The sequence below is a fragment of the Mus caroli genome, unplaced genomic scaffold (assembly GCF_978045245.1).
Source record: "Mus caroli unplaced genomic scaffold, Mus_caroli_1 scaffold_8, whole genome shotgun sequence".
In the NCBI taxonomy this organism is placed as follows: domain Eukaryota; kingdom Metazoa; phylum Chordata; class Mammalia; order Rodentia; family Muridae; genus Mus; species Mus caroli.
Window position 1 is genome coordinate 73,443,055 of NW_028227263.1, and position 18,636 is coordinate 73,461,690.

At 42.7% G+C, this 18,636-nt stretch overlaps 1 protein-coding gene across 6 annotated transcripts in view; it reads left to right on the forward strand.

Annotated features, from left to right (window-relative positions):
* Chd2 (chromodomain helicase DNA binding protein 2) overlaps positions 1–18,636 on the forward strand; it is a 116,187-nt gene that overhangs the window by 80,298 nt on the left and 17,253 nt on the right. For 5 of the 6 annotated variants that reach the window (XM_085841640.1, XM_029479422.2, XM_085841638.1 and 2 more), the window contains 8 exons: positions 6,705–6,843; positions 6,976–7,126; positions 8,165–8,287; positions 9,393–9,521; positions 10,762–10,902; positions 13,297–13,431; positions 15,286–15,464; positions 18,422–18,521. In XM_085841640.1, the coding sequence (XP_085697766.1) occupies positions 6,705–6,843; positions 6,976–7,126; positions 8,165–8,287; positions 9,393–9,521; positions 10,762–10,902; positions 13,297–13,431; positions 15,286–15,464; positions 18,422–18,521 (1,097 nt within the window). The remainder of the gene's footprint in view (positions 1–6,704; positions 6,844–6,975; positions 7,127–8,164; positions 8,288–9,392; positions 9,522–10,761; positions 10,903–13,296; positions 13,432–15,285; positions 15,465–18,421; positions 18,522–18,636) is intronic. The other variant, XM_085841639.1, reaches the window with a different exon arrangement.

The following is an 18,636-nucleotide window of genomic DNA, read 5'->3' on the forward strand; positions in this document are numbered from 1 at the left end:
TTGGAAGGTTCATAGTAGTTAAGTGTGGTGGCAGAATCAGGAAACCGAGAGCTCTCATTCTCAGCTGTAAGCCTCAAGCAGAAAGAGCAAACTGGAGGTAGCTCAAGGCCATAGAATTTCGAAGCCCACACCACGTGATGTACTTCCACCAGCAAGGCTCTGCCAACTAAACCTCCCTAAACAGCACCACTAACTGGAGACCAAGAGTTCAGATACCCTAACCTGGAAACACTTCTTATTCCAACCACCATATTGTACTACCAGGGCCCTATAGACTTGTTGCCATATTGCAAAATGCTTTAGTTCCCATAGTCTGTCACAGTCTCAACACAGTTTAAACCCAAAGTCATCTCTTTTCAGACTCAATGCAATTTGTTAACTGTAATCCTGTAGAAAATAAAAAAGTAACCTATGTACTTCTAGTATACAAAGGAACAGTACTGTGTCCTTGTATGACTTCAGGAATTGACCTGACTGGGGGGGTCTCAAGGTTATGAAGAAAAGCTGGGATCAGGTGAACTGGGCTCTCTGATGGAGAAGCCAAAGCAGTGGACTCTCAGAGAGTGTTTATAACATACAGCTGAGCAGGGAGGCAGGGTAATTGCATACAGCTGAGCAAGGAACCAGGGTTATTACATACAAACAAGGAGTCAAAGTTTATGGGACACAGGTGGATCAGTGAGATGGGGTTAGCTAATCTCTGTGAAGGGGAGCAGTGTTCAGACCATAAGTATCCAGGGGTTGGGGGAGAACTGTGGTGGGCAATTTCTGTACACACTATAAGTATTTTCACTCAGACCTGTAGGAAGACTTTGCCATAGCTCTGAACGTCAACTGAGGAAGGTTTGCAGCTCCTGTAAGGTTGAGGCTTTGGGGTCTTTGACATGACTGACCATGTCAACAGTACACATTTACTAAGAACTTCTTTCACTCAGGGTGTCTTGTCTGCTCCCCACAGAATAGAATATACATTACCATTGCAAAAGGTAGGAATGCAGCATAGGAAATACTGGACCAAAGCAAGACCAAAATCCACGAGGGGTAACACCAAATCTTGGAGCTTTCTTGTTCCATATCTACTCCTCCAGCTTTGCTGTCTGTCACAGACATCTATCTTTTCAGCTGGCTCCATTCCCTGTATGTATTTTCCTAGGCGGTTGTCTCATGGTGTGGCATCTGAGTCTGCATTACAATCCAAGATTCATCTTCACAGCTTCACATGAGGCTTCTCCCAGCCTGGAAGAGATTTCTGTTCCACATGCTTCCTGGCTTCCGTGGCTATCTGAAGTCATGGAGGAGGAATCCATATGCCTCCACTCTTGCATCTGTCATCCCTCTAAAGCCATTATCACATGGAAGACACTGCTGTGTTTGCTTAGTTAGGATGGGCTCTCCTGTGCCTGAACCACGATAGTAGGAGCTTTGGTTTGCAGCTGCTTTCTAGGAGCAGAAAACTCCTTAGGCCTTTTTGCAAATTGGAAGCTTAGCTGAGTAGAACTTACCCTAATACTCCTTCTCTTAGTGCAGGTCTCTTCCTTAGTGGCCCTCATCCCTAACAATTGCAGCCTTTGTTAACACATGCCTTGGCTGGAACACTATGTTTCCTGGGGACCCTTTTCTCTCCAAATAGTTCAGTTTGTATTTTTCTGCCCACTTGCTCTTTTTCATCTTAGAGTTGAATAAAAGTCAATAATAACTATGCCTCAGCCTCAACATTATTCAAGCTTGAAATTTCCTCCACCAAAGAAATTTATTCATCATTTGATGTATAGACCACATTGGTTTCACACCCAAACAAGGTCTCTGCCTTCCACTGCTAGGATTAAAGGCCTGTGCCACTCCTCCTGCTCATTACCCCATAATTTACCCTTAGGCAAGTTCTTAGGACAAAGGCAAAAGACAGCCAGCATCTTACTAAAATATCACAAGAGTGGCCTGTCGTCCAGCTTCTACTATTGTCCTTTCTGAAACGTTTGAAGTTGGCCTCCATCGTCTACATTGCTTGCAGCGCTGTCTTCTGGGCTCATACTTGAGTGGCAAATTAATTTCTGCATATGGTGTTCAGCTGTTTGGATGCCTTCCTTATTCCTCTGAAACCCAACATGGTCTGGTTCTTCACCACAGCAGAGCATGCGCTGTCCTCCTTAGTCATATGACGACACACTGACCAAAACCATGTTGTTAGGATCGGGTTTCTTATAGTTTACAGTTCAGAGTTCATAATCAAGGGACTCAGGCAAGCAACTCAAGCAGGAGCAGAGGCAGGAGCCATGGAGGAACAGTCTTTACTTGCTTCCTTCCCGGGCTTCTTCAGCCTGCTTTTCTTATAGAACCTAGGACCAACCTGCTCAGGGGTGCCACCATCCAAAGTGGGTGGAGGCCTCATACATTAGTCCTTAATCAAGAAAATGCCCAGCTGGGCAGTGGCAGCACACGTATTTAATCTCAGCACTCTGGAGGAAGCAGGTGAATCTCTGTGAGTTTGAGGCTGGCCTGATCTACAGAGTGAGTTCTAGGACAGCCAGGGCTACACAGAGAAACCCTGTCTCGAAAAAAGAAAAGAAGGAAGGAAGGAAGGAAGGAAGGAAGGAAGGAAGGAAGGAAGGAAGGAAGGAAGGAAACGAGAAGTCCCCCAGAGACAGGCCTCCAGACCAATCTGTTGGAGATATGTCCTCATTTGAGAATTCTCTCTTCCTAGATGACTGTAGCAGATACCACTGAAAACATTAACCAGCACCCCCTTTTGAAGAAAAACAGTGTTTTATAAGCAGGGCACTGAAGTGGTCACTCAGCAAGGCAGGTGTCCTCATGGGCTCCCCAGGCCTTGTCCGTCTGGGTCACTTACCCCTTTCTTTTCTTCCTCCTTGTTCTGCTTAGTAACACTGCCCTCTGACAGTTCTCCCCTGGGGAGGTCAGGGTTAGAGGGCAGCTAGTTGTCTAGAAGTTCCATTCTCCTTTTTCTCAGTTACTTACCCTTGGGTAGTTACATGCCCTCACAGTAACCAGAGGGTTTGGAAGATGAACCATTCCACACACTACAGTGCTTGTCTAGAGTCGGGTTTACAGGGTTAGCTGTTCTTATCAAGTAAAGAAACATGTTTTACTCCGAGCTTCACTTTTAAGGATATTTTAGAAATTAGCAAAATTTATAAATATTTCAAACTATAGTGGAACTGTTTTAGTTTATTTTTGTAACAGAAATGTGATAGTTTGAATGATTTGAACACTCAACTTTAAGTTCATAAATTCACTTTTTTTGTTGTGTTTTTTTCCTTTTTTTTAAAGTTTTATTTATCTTATGTATGTGAGTACACTGTCACTGTTTTCAGATACACCAGAAGAGGGCATCAGATCCCATTACAGTTGGTTGTGAGCCACTCTGTAGTTTCTGGGGATTGAACTTGGGACCTTTGGAAGAACAGTCAGTGCTCTTAACCACTGAGCCATCTCTCTCCAGTCCCCTTATTATTGTATTTTTAAGGCAGGGTCTCATGTAATCCAGGCTACCATGAATTCACTATGTAGCTAAGGTTAACCCTAACTCTATTTCCAGGTGAGATCTTGGGAGTGTGTCACCACACCTGGTTTTACACAGTGCAGGGGATCTGACTTGGTTTCAAGCACAGTCCCAGCCGAGAAATTAAAAGTAATTATTAAAAGAACCAACAAGCAGATATTCCTGTTTCTTGTTTTATTTTTATTATGTTTTATTTTTATTTGCTGCCAAGTTCATGTGAGTATATAATGTGTAACATCATGGTCAGTCCCCCCTCTCCCTGCACTGACTCCTTCTCTGAACACTTTCCCCGGGTACATCCAACATTGTTTCGTGACTCAGCGAGCTTAGTGAGGGGTTGTGTGTTCTTTAGTGGACCGTCAGCATTATCAGTGGCTGCACCACTGAAGAGAATAGTTTCTCTTCTCCCAACAACCATTAGCTGCCAATTGCTCCTTCAGGATGGTGGGGTGGGGTCATATAATCTACTTTTCTGTCTGTGGTGGAACATTGAGGGGTCCTATCTCATGCAGGTGAACCACAGCTGCTTTGAGTTTAGAAGACCATTAATATGACACTCTTCCCTGGTCACCAGCTCTTAACATTCTTTTCAGCAACTCCCTCATCCCGCAATGGTCCACCATATTCATTGAGCCTTGGAAGGGTAATGAAGAATAGAGATGTCCTGTTCAGGGCTGAACACTCAACACTGACTCAGTCTCAGCACTGTGACCAGTTAGAAGTCTCTGCTCACTGCAAACAGAATCTCCTTGGGCCAAAGCTTAGTAGCACTAATGTATGGGTAAAATGTAAAAGTTTGGAAAGCAGTTGACACTGTCTACCAACACAACAGTAGTAGAGTCTCCACTAGCTTGTGACTGCCCCAGCTGTGGGCTGTTGATCAGGTTTATAACAACAGCGTGGATAACCTCCTTAAGGAGGTGTCTAATTCAAGCAGAAGTGTTTGTGCAATCCCTATAAAACTCAGTTTCCTGTATACTAGTGTTGGTTGTTGTCATTTTATAAACACAAGTCTAAGGGATTGTGTGCACTGTTGTGTTGTTGTTGAAGATTTCCTCCCTTATTATAACGTATGGCCTTTTGTCCCTGATACATGCTCCTGTCCTTGTTATGGCTTATTGCTTTGTGACATTGACTTATGTCCACTAAACTTCTATTACCTATGTACTATACCAACCATATTTAGAGAGGCCAGGCTCTACATTACATTTCAGTGTAAGATTATTGATTCTATTCTTTAAAATGTTAATATAATTATGTACCTGTTTTCCCTGCACTGTATATATACATTTCTAAATATCAGTATTAGTCATGTGTGTGTATGTGTATGTTTTAAGACAGGATCACTCTATGTAGCCCTGGTGGCTTTGAACTTACAGGGATCTGTCTGCCTCTGCATCCTGAGTACTGAGACTAAAGGTGTGCATCGCCATGTCTGGCCTTCAGTATTAACCTTATCATTCATAAGACTTCCACATGCAAAGCTTTATTTCTTTGCATGTCTCTGAGTTTATAATTCATGAACAGTTCTTTTTTCCATGTGTGATTTTGTCATCAACTGAATTCAGACTTTCCTTTCATATATTTTTATTTCAGGGATCACCTTTCTCATTTTGATTGATCTGTCCACCTGCCTGTTTTAATTTCCCGCCTTTCTTGATAGGATCTTGCTATGTAGCGCTGGCTTGTCTGGTTTTCACTGTAGCTCAAGGTGGCGTCAGAGTCCTGATGGTTCTCTTGTTCAGCCTCTCCATGTTGCCATTGCAGCAGTGCCATGTGTGACTTAGTGTTGTCATTTTCTCAGAGATAAAAAATATTTACACTGAAACACTTCAAAGTCAAAATTGTAGCAGAAAAAAATCATGTAAAAGAGGGTTGTTCTCCTTCTTGTGTGCCTCTGTGTGTACATCCTTCATCTTAGGCCAGTGTCCTGGTTAGGTTTGAATTTATTTTAGTGCTTGTTTCAAAAAAAAAAAAAAAAGTAACAGAATATTGTTGATGTTGTTCTGCATAGCATGCTGTGTTGAGGTGGTGTTTACGTTTCATCTTCTCTGTCTCTCCATTCTAAGTAGTGAGTCTTCAGTGTTTTGCCATCATCAGTGAAGTTACAAGAAATTAATGAAACCTCTTAAACATTCTACTTTGTACTGTTGCCAGAGTATCTTTAAGGTGGACTTCTAGAAGTGAGATTATAAATTTTAGAAGTGGGTCCTGGGCTAAATATATACGAGTTTGCTTTGGTATGGCCAGGTTTTCCTGTGTGGGTCTGGTTCTACCAGCAGATGTTTGGTAGTGTCTATGGACAAGGCTCCCAGCCAGAATGACTTCTTAACATTTTGGTATTTGTTTGTGAAACAGGTTTTCTCTATGTAGACCAAGCTGTTCTGGAACTCACTATGTAGACCAGGCTGCCCTGGAACTCACAGAGCCCCACCACCTTCTGCATGCTGAGTGCTGTGATTAAAGGCCTACACTATCATACCTAGCAGATGCTTGTTTGGATTTTTGATAGCCCAGCAGGGGAGAAAGGAGCTCATTTTTCTTTTCGTGAATACATTTGCATCTTTAAGATAGATGCTTATGTGTTGTTTTATATAAACTGTCCATATTCTTGTTCTTTCTCATTTTTCTACTAAGAACCATCTTTGTCCTCACAAAATAAAGCGCTGTTGTGGTTGTCTTATAGTTGTCAGCTTGGGCTCTGGCCACAGTGGTTTTATTTTCAATTGCAGATTAGTTTTGATTTTAGGGTAGTCTCCTCAGGCCTCCTGTGCAGGTCAGTCCGTGTGCCTGCAGTCCATGTGACTGCAGTGTGCTAACTGTTCCCATGCACTCTACGCCTGCAGAAAGTGACTGAAGGGAAACAGGAATCTTCTAAAGCACGGAGCTTTTAGGTCTCCTCAAATTTCAGCATGAGTATGCCTTCAGAATCTTCAGTTAACTTTACCAGGTGTACAGTAAAGAAGGATAAACAAGAAAATTACGGGTATAAATTCCAATACATATTTAAAACTAAATGTTAAAATACTGCTTAAAATTTATTTTATAAATATTAGTTGAAAACAGTTTCTCTTATAAATTATGTTTTTGATCTAATAATACTCTGGAGTCTATAGAGAGAGACTATCTCAGAATTTGACAATAAATAGCTTGTTTCCTTAAGGAATATAAAACTTATAACCTTTAGGGAAAGGACCAGGCAAGAGAAGAGGCCCAACAATCAAGATCTCTGGGGTTCAGGTGAACGTGAAGTCCATTATCCAACACGAAGAAGAGTTTGAGATGCTGCATAAATCTATCCCTGTGGACCCTGAGGAAAAAAAAAAGTGAGTGTCTTTACCGTCCCCGCATGGCTGGCTGGACGTAGACTGAGGTTAGAACTGCATGTGGTTGGGTGACACTCCTCTAACTGCTGGAAAGGCCCCTCTTCTCAGGCCTTGCTGTTTGAACCCCTGTAGGTACTGCCTAACCTGCCGAGTCAAAGCAGCACATTTTGACGTCGAGTGGGGCGTGGAGGACGATTCTCGTCTGTTGCTTGGAATCTATGAACATGGCTATGGAAATTGGGAGCTAATTAAGACAGACCCAGAGCTAAAGCTAACTGATAAAGTAAGTGAGTGCAGTGCTGGAGCGCTCTACATCTGTTGTGTGATATCGTTGTATTGCTGACTTATCTTTAACTGTTTCAAGAGGGGGTTTCTTTATGCTGGGAAAGTTACCATCTTTAGTGAACTGTGGCATGTCTCATAGATGATAATAAAAGGAAAGACGACAACCAGGGGAAATTATAGGAGAAATCTTAAAATTCTAATCCTTCTCACAGGCCAAATTTCATTACAGCAGATACCAGGGTCAGTTTCTTAGGACTGAAAACATTCCTGGGCCTTACTTTTGTTGGCCCATCGTTTAACCTAATTATTTTCAGTTCTGTACACAGAATGAGTGTCACCTTGGTATTTTTGTAATGAAGTTGTACTTTCTTCCACAAAATTGAGCCTCCCACCCTATCTATTGCAAGTATAGCAAGGCCATGCTCAGAGCTGTAAACAAGGGCAGCTGACTGGATGCACTCCATGTGTGGTCCTATCAGGGCTTTGTCCTGGCACATTAAATACTGCTCATCCCATCTGGTTTTAGGAGGGTGACAGCACCCTGTAGAAGCACTGAGACCAAATCGAGTCTGGCTGGAGAGGTCCAGCTGCGGTAGATGGATCAGATCATGTCCTGGCATAGCTCAGTGCTCTCCGGCAATGCTCTAAGAAGCATTTTCAATCTAAAACAAAGCTTTAACCTAGCTCCAGGGATTCCCTGCTCCTGGAAGGAGGAAATCCACGACGGCTGGGATGCTCTAGCAGATGAAGCCACAAGTCCCTCCTACCTGAGTTGTTCTACCCTGTTAACAGCACAGGTAGGAGCCAGTGGGAGAGCTGGATTTCTCCATCCCATTTTGTAAAACGAGAATGGCTCATGAGGGATTTTCAGTGACTGGGAGCCATGGACATGAGAATAGGATCTGAGGCTTTAATCTGTGTTTTGGGAGGTTGGGAGGGAAAGAAATGTGCTGAATTCTTTGTTGTCTCTATTTGTTTGGATTCACTAACCAGGCTGTGGGTGGTGGTGGGTGCTTCTCTTCCTTTCCTGTTGAAGATTCTACCAGTGGAGACGGATAAAAAGCCTCAGGGTAAGCAGCTGCAGACCAGAGTGGACTACTTGCTGAAGCTGCTCAGGAAGGGTCTGGAGAAGAAGGGCACCGTGGCCAGCGGAGAGGAGGTGAGCGAGTGCATGCAGTGCCATCCGGCTTCCCCAGGGCAGCCTGGAACCCTGCTGAGACGTGGCACTGCAGAGAATCCTGCCCTCTCATGCTTAGACACGCTTTGGGGTTTCATAGGGCAGGTTGCTTGCTAAGAACAAAATGTTCATCTAGTGATTGAACGCAATATCTTGGCACATTTCTCACAATTCCACTTAAGTATTGTACCAGAATAGTCTTCATCTCTTTGGACTGGCAGTGGTCCAGACCTGCCTTTACTCTGTCCTATTCTGTGTCCTCAGTTGGGGTCATGGGTCTCATGTTTAGGTATCTGACTGGGCTGCTGTGATAATGGATTCCAGGAGCAGGCTGTTGGATTCCAAACTAATTTCAGAAATTGGACTTCAGTTTTGATTACACTGGCTCACTGAAAAACCCCAAGTTGCTAATGAATCCATTGGAAGTTTCTTTTCTTTACCTCCCCAGGTTGAGGAGTCAGAAAAGATAAAACCTAAGCTTATAACCAGCTTGTATAGCCAGCCTTTGTGTGGGCTGCTGCTTAGGTCCTCCTAGCTGTGTTCTGTGTACATGTGTGCACAATAAGTAAAACTTACATGAAAAAAATGACTGCACTTCCATTTGGTCTTTTTACACAATGGTATTTCAAGTATACAGTATCACTCTGTAGATAGTATGGCGGGAATACATGAAATATTGAGTTCTAGAGACAAGCTAGATCATACTTTGATTGGCTAGATCAACAATATTTTAAGCTTTTTCTGAGTTTAGATTCGTAATTCTCAGGTGTTAACACTGTCGTCATCTTTAATGTTAAGTATATTTTTGTACTTGAACTGTTTTAACCTTTTCTGGGGCTTTTACCTTTAGTGAATTCCAAAACATGAAATCAATAGTTTCAAGAAATTTAAAGTGGTGTAGCCTAGCTAGAAGCTAGGAGGTTTGTTTAATCCAGATTTTATTTTCTTTGAGGTGCAGTTGCTTATCCTTTTGTGTTCCTAAGTTATCCTCTTTGGGTTAAGTGGTCCTTACTGCATCAGCTCTATTTTGTGCTCCTGCTAATGGGTTGGGGCTGATTGTTAGTTTTGCCGTATTTTTATTTCCTAGGCCAAACTAAAGAAGCGGAAACCTCGAGTAAAGAAGGAGAACAAAGCCCCCAGGCTGAAGGACGAGCACGGGCTGGAGCCGGTGTCGCCTCGACACTCCGACAACCCATCTGAAGAGGGGGAAGTGAAGGTACGAGACCTGGGAAGGCATGGGACGGGTCTGTTTATAGACAGAAGAGTAAAATAACAATAGATTGTCTGTCTTTACCTAGCCTGTCAGAGGAAAATCCTGTGTCTTAGTCACTGCACTACTGTGAAGAGACACCACGATCAAGCCTACCATACAAAAGAGAGCATTTAATTGGGGGGTGGCTTAGAGCTTCCAAGACTTGGTAGAGAGCATGGCAGCAGTCATAGGCTTGGTGCTAAGAGAAGGAGCTGAGAGCTACATCCTGAACCTCAACCAGAGGGTTGGGGGAGAGAGGAGAGAGACTAGACCTGGTAGGGGCTTTTGAAACTTCAGAGCCCACGCCCTGTGACATACCTCCCCCAATAAGATCGCACCTCCTAATCTTTCTGTTCCTATCGGAGATTCCACTCTCTGGTGACTCAAGCATTCAAATATGTGAGCCATTATTATTCAGACCACCACAGTAGTTGCTCCTCTTAAGTAAGCAGTTACAGATTGCAACATAGCTGAATCAGGACAAATGGCAGTTGGTAATTCTCTTTGTTTTAGAGAATGAAAGAAATTTGTAGAAACTGATTAACAGGGAACTCAAGACTTATATTATAATGTGGTTCAGTTAATTGGAGGGCCTTTAGAGGCTGGGTTTAGCCATTGGCTTGCCAGCTTGTAATCCAGTTTGCAGAAAGTGGAAGTGCCTTGTTACTCAGTGACAAGTCTGATTTTAGTCTTATTGTTCTGAGAGTAATATGTGACAATGCCTCCAGAAGGGCCCCCAGTGGCTATAAGGACCAACATAGATTTGAACGCAAGTTCATGAATTCAGGTACTGACAGCCTCATCAGTACTAGTTGACACGTAGTAGGGCAGGTGTAATGTTTCTTTGGTCCTTGTTTTTTTTCTGTTTGTGGAGTAGAAACAATAACGCTGTTGTTTTAGGGGGGTGGGGTGGGTGGTTCTTGGGGTCTAACTCAGGGCCTCATGCACACTGTATTAGTGTATTTACTGAGCTGAACTCCATCTGGTCAGTGCTTTTGAGAGTCACTTTGAGCGTTGGAACAGAGAGTGTAACAGTGTCTGCCTGTACAAATCTAGTGGACCGAGAGTTCTACAAGTTCTGCAGTGCTGGTAGGTTCTTATTGGAAATGACTGAAGTCACTGATGAGCCCTGGACCAATGCTGCTTTCTTTAGAAACAAACTAGGAAGCCAAGACTGAGAAATGTGCGGTTTTCTGCTTCCTAGGATGATGGTCTAGAAAAAAGTCCAACGAAAAAAAAGCAGAAGAAGAAAGAGAACAAGGAGAACAAAGAGAAACCAGTGAGCTCTCGGAAGGACAGGGAAGGAGACAAAGAGAGGAAGAAGTCCAAAGACAAGAAAGAGAAGGTACTCAGCATACAAGATATCATATAACATGAAGTATAGCCCCTGGGAGAACTGTCTTTGAGTATATCTAGGAAGGAAGGTTGGACTGCGTAAGGGATGCCTGCACCCTTCTTACAGGAAAGGGAGCTAGGCAGTCTTGAGCTGTTATAATGTAGAAGACCTTTATTTGGTCTGCCATTACACATTTGGGCAGAAGTGTATGAGATGAGATGGGACAAGTGAGAGAGAATCATGTACAGCTTCTTAGACTATGTCAGAAGAAAACAGTCTACATATACTGCAGACCTGAGGAGTTGAGGGTTCAAACCAGATACCACATATCAGCAGCAGACACTGGAGTAGAAGACCTGAGTAAAGGCCTTCGTGTTGGGAGTTTCAGGAAGTCATTCCAAACCATAGAATTGATACGGTTTCATGACTAGGTAGATGTGAAGAGAGTCGTTTGTAATGAGCCCTTAGCCATTGCTTCAAGCAAATCACAGCTATAACTCTGCCATCTACTGACACCTTCACTGTTTTTAAGATTTTAATTAAGTTTTATGTGTATGGATGTTTTGCTTGCATATATTTATATACTACATGTGTGTCTGGTTCCCAAAGAAGCCAGAAGAGGGCATTGACTCCTGGAACTGAAGCTACAGGTGCTTGTGAGCTATCATGAGGGTTCTGGGACTGGACCTCTGGGCCTTAAGAAGAGTGGTCAGTGTTCATAATCCACGAGTCACCTTTCTAGCACTCGCCATCTTACCTTCTTGACGTTAACTTTTGTAAATTTCCCCTTGGAATATGACTATAAATATAAAATACTGCTTAGCTCAGACTCCACACAAGAGTATATTTATTATACTACCTTACCACTGAAGAACAGGTGTTAAAGTAGTTTTTATTAGATAATTTGGCTGTCGTGTAGTGGAAGCTATTTAGGTCTCATACTAAAATTACCCTAGTTTTTCATGTTAAAAAGTATGCTGTGGTTAAAAGCATTTTCTGCCCTTGCACAGAACATGGGTTCAGTTCCCAGCCCCCATGTGGTGTCTTACACCTATCTGTAGTAACTCCCGTTCTCGGGGATGTAATGTCCTCTTCTCACCTTGTGGACACTGCACACATGGACTACACATGAATTAAGGGCACATCTACACAATACAAGAATAATGCTAAGGCTTTGCAATAAGAGGAAGCTATGCTGGGTCAAGGGGATGAAGTCTTTTGCATCAGTGTTCCTACAAAATAATTTTTCCTTTTGTTTTTTGTTTTTGTTTTTTTTCTGTTTGGTTTTGTTTTGTTGAGTTATTTTTGAGACAGGGTTTCACTATATAACCCTCCTGACCTGGAACTCACAGAGATCCTCAGGCCTCTGATTTCTTTGTGTTGAGGTTAAATATGCTTGGTAGTTTCACGTTTTTTCATGTTTACTTCAGCTGGCTTTTCCCCTTTCGGGCTGTATTTTGTATCTCATAAACATTCCTGGTACTGCTGCATCTCCCCTTGTCCAGTCCTCTTCCTGTTCCCACTCTTCAGAACGCCTACTGTAAAGTTGATGTGAGACCAGGCTGTTGTGCTTTTGTGAGTTTTATTTAAAAATACTTATATGTTATGTTTTCTTTGTGTGCACGTGTCTGCCTGACTGTATTCAGGTGAACCACATGCAGGCAGGAGCTTACAGAGGTGTCAGATTCCCTGAGCATTTCTGAGCCTCCGTGTAGGTCCTGAAAACCACACCAGGATCCTCTTCGTAAGATTGTTAACTCTAGGACTGTCTTTCCAGACACACCTCCTCCATGCTTTTTTAAAATTTGTATTTAATCTGTATCAAATTTTCCTAAATAATCTGTGTGTGTGTGTCCCTCTGAAGGCTTTGAATCTACATTAGTTTGGTCTCCATGCTTGTTTCTCTTGGCTTCTGTCAGTTACAGTTAATATGCATTCCTGGACCAGACGGTAGCTGTTAATAAAGCTTGCTGCTTGGTAATTAGGAGTTCTGTTTAAATCCTTAGTTTCTTCATGAAATTTCTGTAAATTATATTGACAAACTCAGTACCTTTAGACAGAAACGAGAATACTTAGAATTTAGCTATTAATCTTGTAAGTTTGTGTGAATTGAGGTCATCATTTCCCTGCTCTAGCACTGGTCTTGCAGAGGACCCAGGTTCAGTTCCCAGCACCCACCCACGTTCTGGTTCACAGTGTTTATGACTCCAGTTTCTGGAGATCTGGCACCCTCTATGACCTTTTCATGTTCATGCACAGATGTGGTGCACATAAACCCATGCAGATACACAGCATATAAAACAGTACCACCACCACTGTCACCAAATAAAACAAACAAACAGAACTCTGCCTAGATTTTAAAATGATTTAAGTGATAATGACTCTTTGTAACTCTTTGAAAAGGTTAAAGGTGGTGATGCCAAGTCTTCAAGTAAATCAAAGCGATCTCAGGGTCCTGTGCACATTACAGCAGGAAGTGAACCTGTTCCCATTGGGGAGGACGAAGATGATGATCTGGACCAGGAAACCTTCAGCATTGTAAGTCTTGAAACTGAGGATGCTGATGCTTGGACACAATGCTCGTTGTGCTCTGTCTTCCCAGGTGCAGCCACAGAGCTTCAGTTAGGGTAAACGCTGGTGTGTTGCTTTGCAAGCATGTCCTTATTATGTTTACAGATTGTAGTTTGAACCAGTAGGGTGTCCTATATTTCTGTTTTTGAGTATATGTGTGGGTCTGCATGAGTTTATGTGTACCACACACCTGTAGAGTTTAGAGGGCTTCTCTGTGGCACTTGGGAAATAGAAATGTGCCAGTCAGGAAACAACATTTGGAGACCCCGTCTTAAAGAAGAAATTTCTTATTCTTCTATTGTTTATAGTGAAAGTAGGATCCATGACCAAGCTGACTAGATAGCTAACTCCCTGAATCATGTTGATGCCCCTGTAATATATAGGGTATAGAGGAGAGAGAGGAGTCCCTGGAGGTCCAGTAAGAAGGGAATCTGATCTGGTGAGGCAGGTCCAGGAAGTAATGTTTGAAATGGGTTCTGAAGGAAGCATATGGGAGTGGGAGAAGAAAGGAGGGACATGCATGCCAGAGTGGCAGGGGCACGTATGATGTATGAGGTGGTGACTGTGGCCCTGTGGTGGCTTAAGATGCACCAACTGTTGAGGAGAAGGGCTTTGGCTAAGGTGGTAAAGCTCTAGACCGTACCTGCTTCCACGCTATGAAGCTGAGAGTTGGACCAGGACACACTCACTTCTCCTGGGAGCCTGGGAAGGGGCTGCCAGCTTTTATCCATTCCGAACTCTATTCTCTTTCCAAACCTTACAAGTCATGGCTCACTAGCTCACTACAGCAACTCTTTCAGGCTAAAGAAAAAGCTGTCGTTTTTGCAACGGGTAATGTCTTTGTCTTGGGCTGACAATGGAAGGGAGAATATTGACCCAATTCTGTGATGTTCTTTGTTTGGCCTTTCTCTGTAGACCCTAAAAGCTATTTGCATATGCCTGTGGTTTTCTTTCTTTGCAATGAAGACAGTTTTCTTATATTCTGTGAGCATTATGTTCACCTAGGTACTAGAAACATCAATGAATGAGTGAATGAATTGGATAAATGAATACATTCATCATTTCCCTGTTCTTCCTTATTCTGTTGTTTAGAAATAAAGCAATATCTGATGCTTCTGTGGTACCACTTTCCGGTTTTTTTGTGTTAATGGGTTTTGAACCAAGGGTCTTGTTCATACTAGCCACATATGTGACTAAGTCTGGTGGTACATGCTTGTCACCTGACCACTGTGGACGCAGAGGCAGGAAGATCACAAACTCCAGGCCAGTCTGGGCCACATAGCAAGATCAGACTAGCTTGAGCTGCAGGGTAATTTATCTGTTCTGTAGAAATCGTTGGTACATTTTTTATTCCCACTCACTGAAACAGTGTTTCCTAATTTGTAGTGTCTCTTTATTCCATTATAAAAACTGAAATTAACTACGGAAAATGCCCATGAGTTTCTAGCTGAGGAGACTACCACAGAGTATATAGTACTTTTGTTTTTTCATTATTAAGAAACTTTATGATCATGGTTTTCAGGTTAAACCTATAATACTGTTTTACATTTGATCTTCTTCGTGGCCACAGCTCTCTTGCAGATGAGGAAACAACATTCAGAGAGGCTAAGTCAGGTATCAAAGGTCCTCATCTAATTCCGAATATGGTGACGGCACTTATACCTCGGAGTTTCTGTGTCTCTGCACTTGTCCCATTCCACGGGTGTTCCCACTCCTCTCATAGTGACACGCAGCATGAGGGTGGGTGTCTTTCCTGGACCTCAGTGTGTGGACCTGGTAAGCATTCTTTGACATGACTCATGCTCTTTTGGCCTGTTGCAGTGTAAGGAGAGGATGAGGCCTGTGAAGAAGGCACTGAAACAGTTGGACAAACCTGACAAAGGGCTCAGTGTGCAAGAACAGCTGGAACACACCAGGAACTGCCTGCTCAAAATTGGAGATCGCATAGCCGAGTGCCTTAAAGCTTACTCAGACCAGGAGCACATCAAATTGTGGAGGAGGTAACCCACTCTGGCCTTGAATCTGCCCAGTTTGATTTGACAGTGTGCGAGTGTGCTCTGTTTTTAAAAATAGATTGCATGGTTACCTACTCTTTTGCCAACGAGATTCATTTGTTGACAATATAACCTTAGGATTCAGCTTCCTTTTCATGAAATAAGCCATTTTGTAAAGTCCAGCCTTTTCTTTTGATGCACCATTAATGTGGTTTATATGAGGATGATGATAATAATAATAATAGCAATAGTAATAATAGTGATAATATAATAGTAATAATAACAACAACAGTAACAGGCTTTCTGGCTTGTTGTCAGAATATTTGCTTTAAACCCATAAGACATGAACCAGAATAATACTTTTCTCATCTCAGGTTAGTGCTATTAAGTCTACTATAAGAAATCGGCTGGCTCCATACTATCTTAGTTACTGTTTTGTCACTGGGATACAATACCAGGGCCACCAGCAAGCTAGGGAGGAATATGTTTATTTCAGCTTATGACTCTTAGGTCACCTTTCACTGCTGAAAGGTGAGGCCGAAAGCAGAGCAGGAGCCTGGAGACAGGAACCGAAGCAGAGACTTCGAGGCAGTGCTGCTCACTGGTTTGCCCCTCGTGGCTTGCTCACCCAGAACCACATGCTGAGAAATGGCACCACTCAGTGGGCTGGGCCCTCCCAAATCAGTCATCTACCAAGGAACAGCATAACAGTCCAGTCTGGTCAGGACTTTCTCATTCATGTTCTCTTTTCCCAACCCGACACAAAAAAGAGCCAGGACAGGTCTAACACGTGAAGCGAAGCAAAGGTTACAAGCACATGAACTTGAGTTCTCCATTTTCATCTCCCTAATTAAAGAACTCTAGTAGTAACTGAAATTAGTGCAAGACATTATGACTTGCATGTTAATTTATAAACGGGTTGCCTATTCCTTATCAGAGATGCTTAGAATCAGAAGGATTTTAGATTTTAAAATACTCATAAACATAGGTAATGACATGTCTTTAAATGGGAAGCAAATCTAATACCAACTTCCTCTTTGTTTCATATGTACTCACTGTCCCTAGCCCACGGGTGTTCCTGTACGGAGCGTGTAGTGTGTCTGCGTTTTGACTGTGACCCATCCCGTGAGGATCAGAGTGTCGTTTTCCTCCCGAGGGATCAGGGTCATGATTTTCAGAACATGGACATTTCCCTTAGTTACTCAGAGCAAATGACTACCCTGGAAAGCAGTCGTCAAGGTGGGAGGGGCAGCCACCCAGACTGTTGAGACAGGAGGCCTGTAGTTTGACTTAGGGTCAGATTGGCCAGCCTAGTGAGACTCCAGGGATGTGGCTTTGTAGCTTGTACAAAGCCCTGGCCTTATTCCCCAGTACTAGAGGGAATTTTGAAAAAGTAATGTTAAGTGTATTTCCATAAACTGTATTTACCTTTAGCCCATGTACTTCATGGTTAATGCATCTCTGTTTTAGTAGATTGCTCTTGAGTGAAAAGTAGGTTTTCAGAAATTTCGTCATGATGCTAATGACAGCATGCCACACTTCCTGAGTACAAAATATAGTTTTTCAAAAGTCATTTCTTCCTGCTTAACACAGTTTACATTTCTCCACTTTATTTAGCATATAAAGCTTTCTTTCTAACAGATTCAAGGATGGTAGCAGGTCATCTTTGGCTTTCTGCTATGCTCTTGGTTCTGTTGGTGTTTAAAACCTGGTCACCAGCACTTTTTTATTAAAACGTCCTTGATTTTTAAAAGTTCAAAATAATACAAGGTATGACTTGCATAGAACCTAACCATCTAACACTAGGAATAGAAGCAGTTTTAGAAGTTGTATGAAGGATGTATGAAGTTGTATGAAGGAAGCCGGGCGTGGTGGCGCACGCCTTTAGTCCCAGCAGAGGCAGGCGGATTACTGAGTTCGAGGCCAGCCTGGTCTACAAAGTGAGTGCCAGGACAGCCAGGGCTACACAGAGAAACCCTGTCTCGAAAAAACCAAAAAAAAAAAAAAAGAAGTTGTATGAAGGAACTGCCTCAGGGACGGCGAGACAGTCCATCCATAAAAGCACGTGCTGCTCTTCCAGAGAACCCAGGTTCAATCCCTTTGTGATAGCTCATAACCATGTACAACTTCAGACCCCCTTCTAGCCTCTTCATACACCAGGCACACATACGGCACACAAACATTCAGATCATACACCCTTGCACATCTGCAGAAGGATGGCCACAGGTACCTTGAACTGTGAGACTAGGTGAGCTAAGTGGAAATGGTGAAACAAACACAGTCAGGGCTTTAGCAGAGGCTTGAAAGTGAACAGCCAGGGCACTGGGAGTGTGTAGGGTCAGTTGTTATTTGCCAAGAAGCCTGTGACTCTTTATAAGAGAGGCCTTAGTAAGCTAAGTGGCTCTCTACCTGATATAGTATGTTGACTGGTGGCCCAGCCCAGCACAGCATAGAGAAAGTGCTCACTGGAAAGCTTGGATAAAGAGCACTGTTGGTAACTTACTGTCACTTCCAGCGTCTCTGTAAGCACCTATGTTTGTGCCATTCCTATGTATGCTGTACAGCAATGCCCTGCTAGGGCCTTCAGCAGTCTCTTAGAGATGACAGGCCTTAGTGGCAATGAGTCCCGGAATTGTAGTATGCACTTGTGGACCCAGCTTAGTGCAAGGACTTGGAGAACCTTTTACATCAAAATTCAGTAGTTTGCCATCTAGAAAATCACTTTTTAGCTAGGCAAGATGGAACATACATTAAAAATTCCAGCACTTGGTACGCAGAGGCAGGCAGATCTCTTGAGTTCTCTTGAGGAGAGCCAAGACTACACAGAAAAACCCATGTCTCAAAAAAAAAAAAAAAAAAAAAAAAAGAAAGAAAGAAAGAAAGAAAGAAAAAAGTACCAGAACAAAACAACAGCAAAATCAGTTTTTAAATTGTTTAATTTACCAGTACTATTTTTCTTTTAGGAACCTTTGGATTTTTGTTTCCAAGTTTACAGAATTTGATGCACGAAAACTACATAAGTTATATAAGATGGCTCATAAGAAAAGATCTCAAGAAGAGGAGGTAAAAATGCAAATGTAGTCCTAATTTATACAACTATTGCAAGTCAGTTCCACAGGAAACCCCTTAGGTTTTGTTTTTCTCTGGGGAGGTAATGATGAACCCGTGGGGTTGTTGG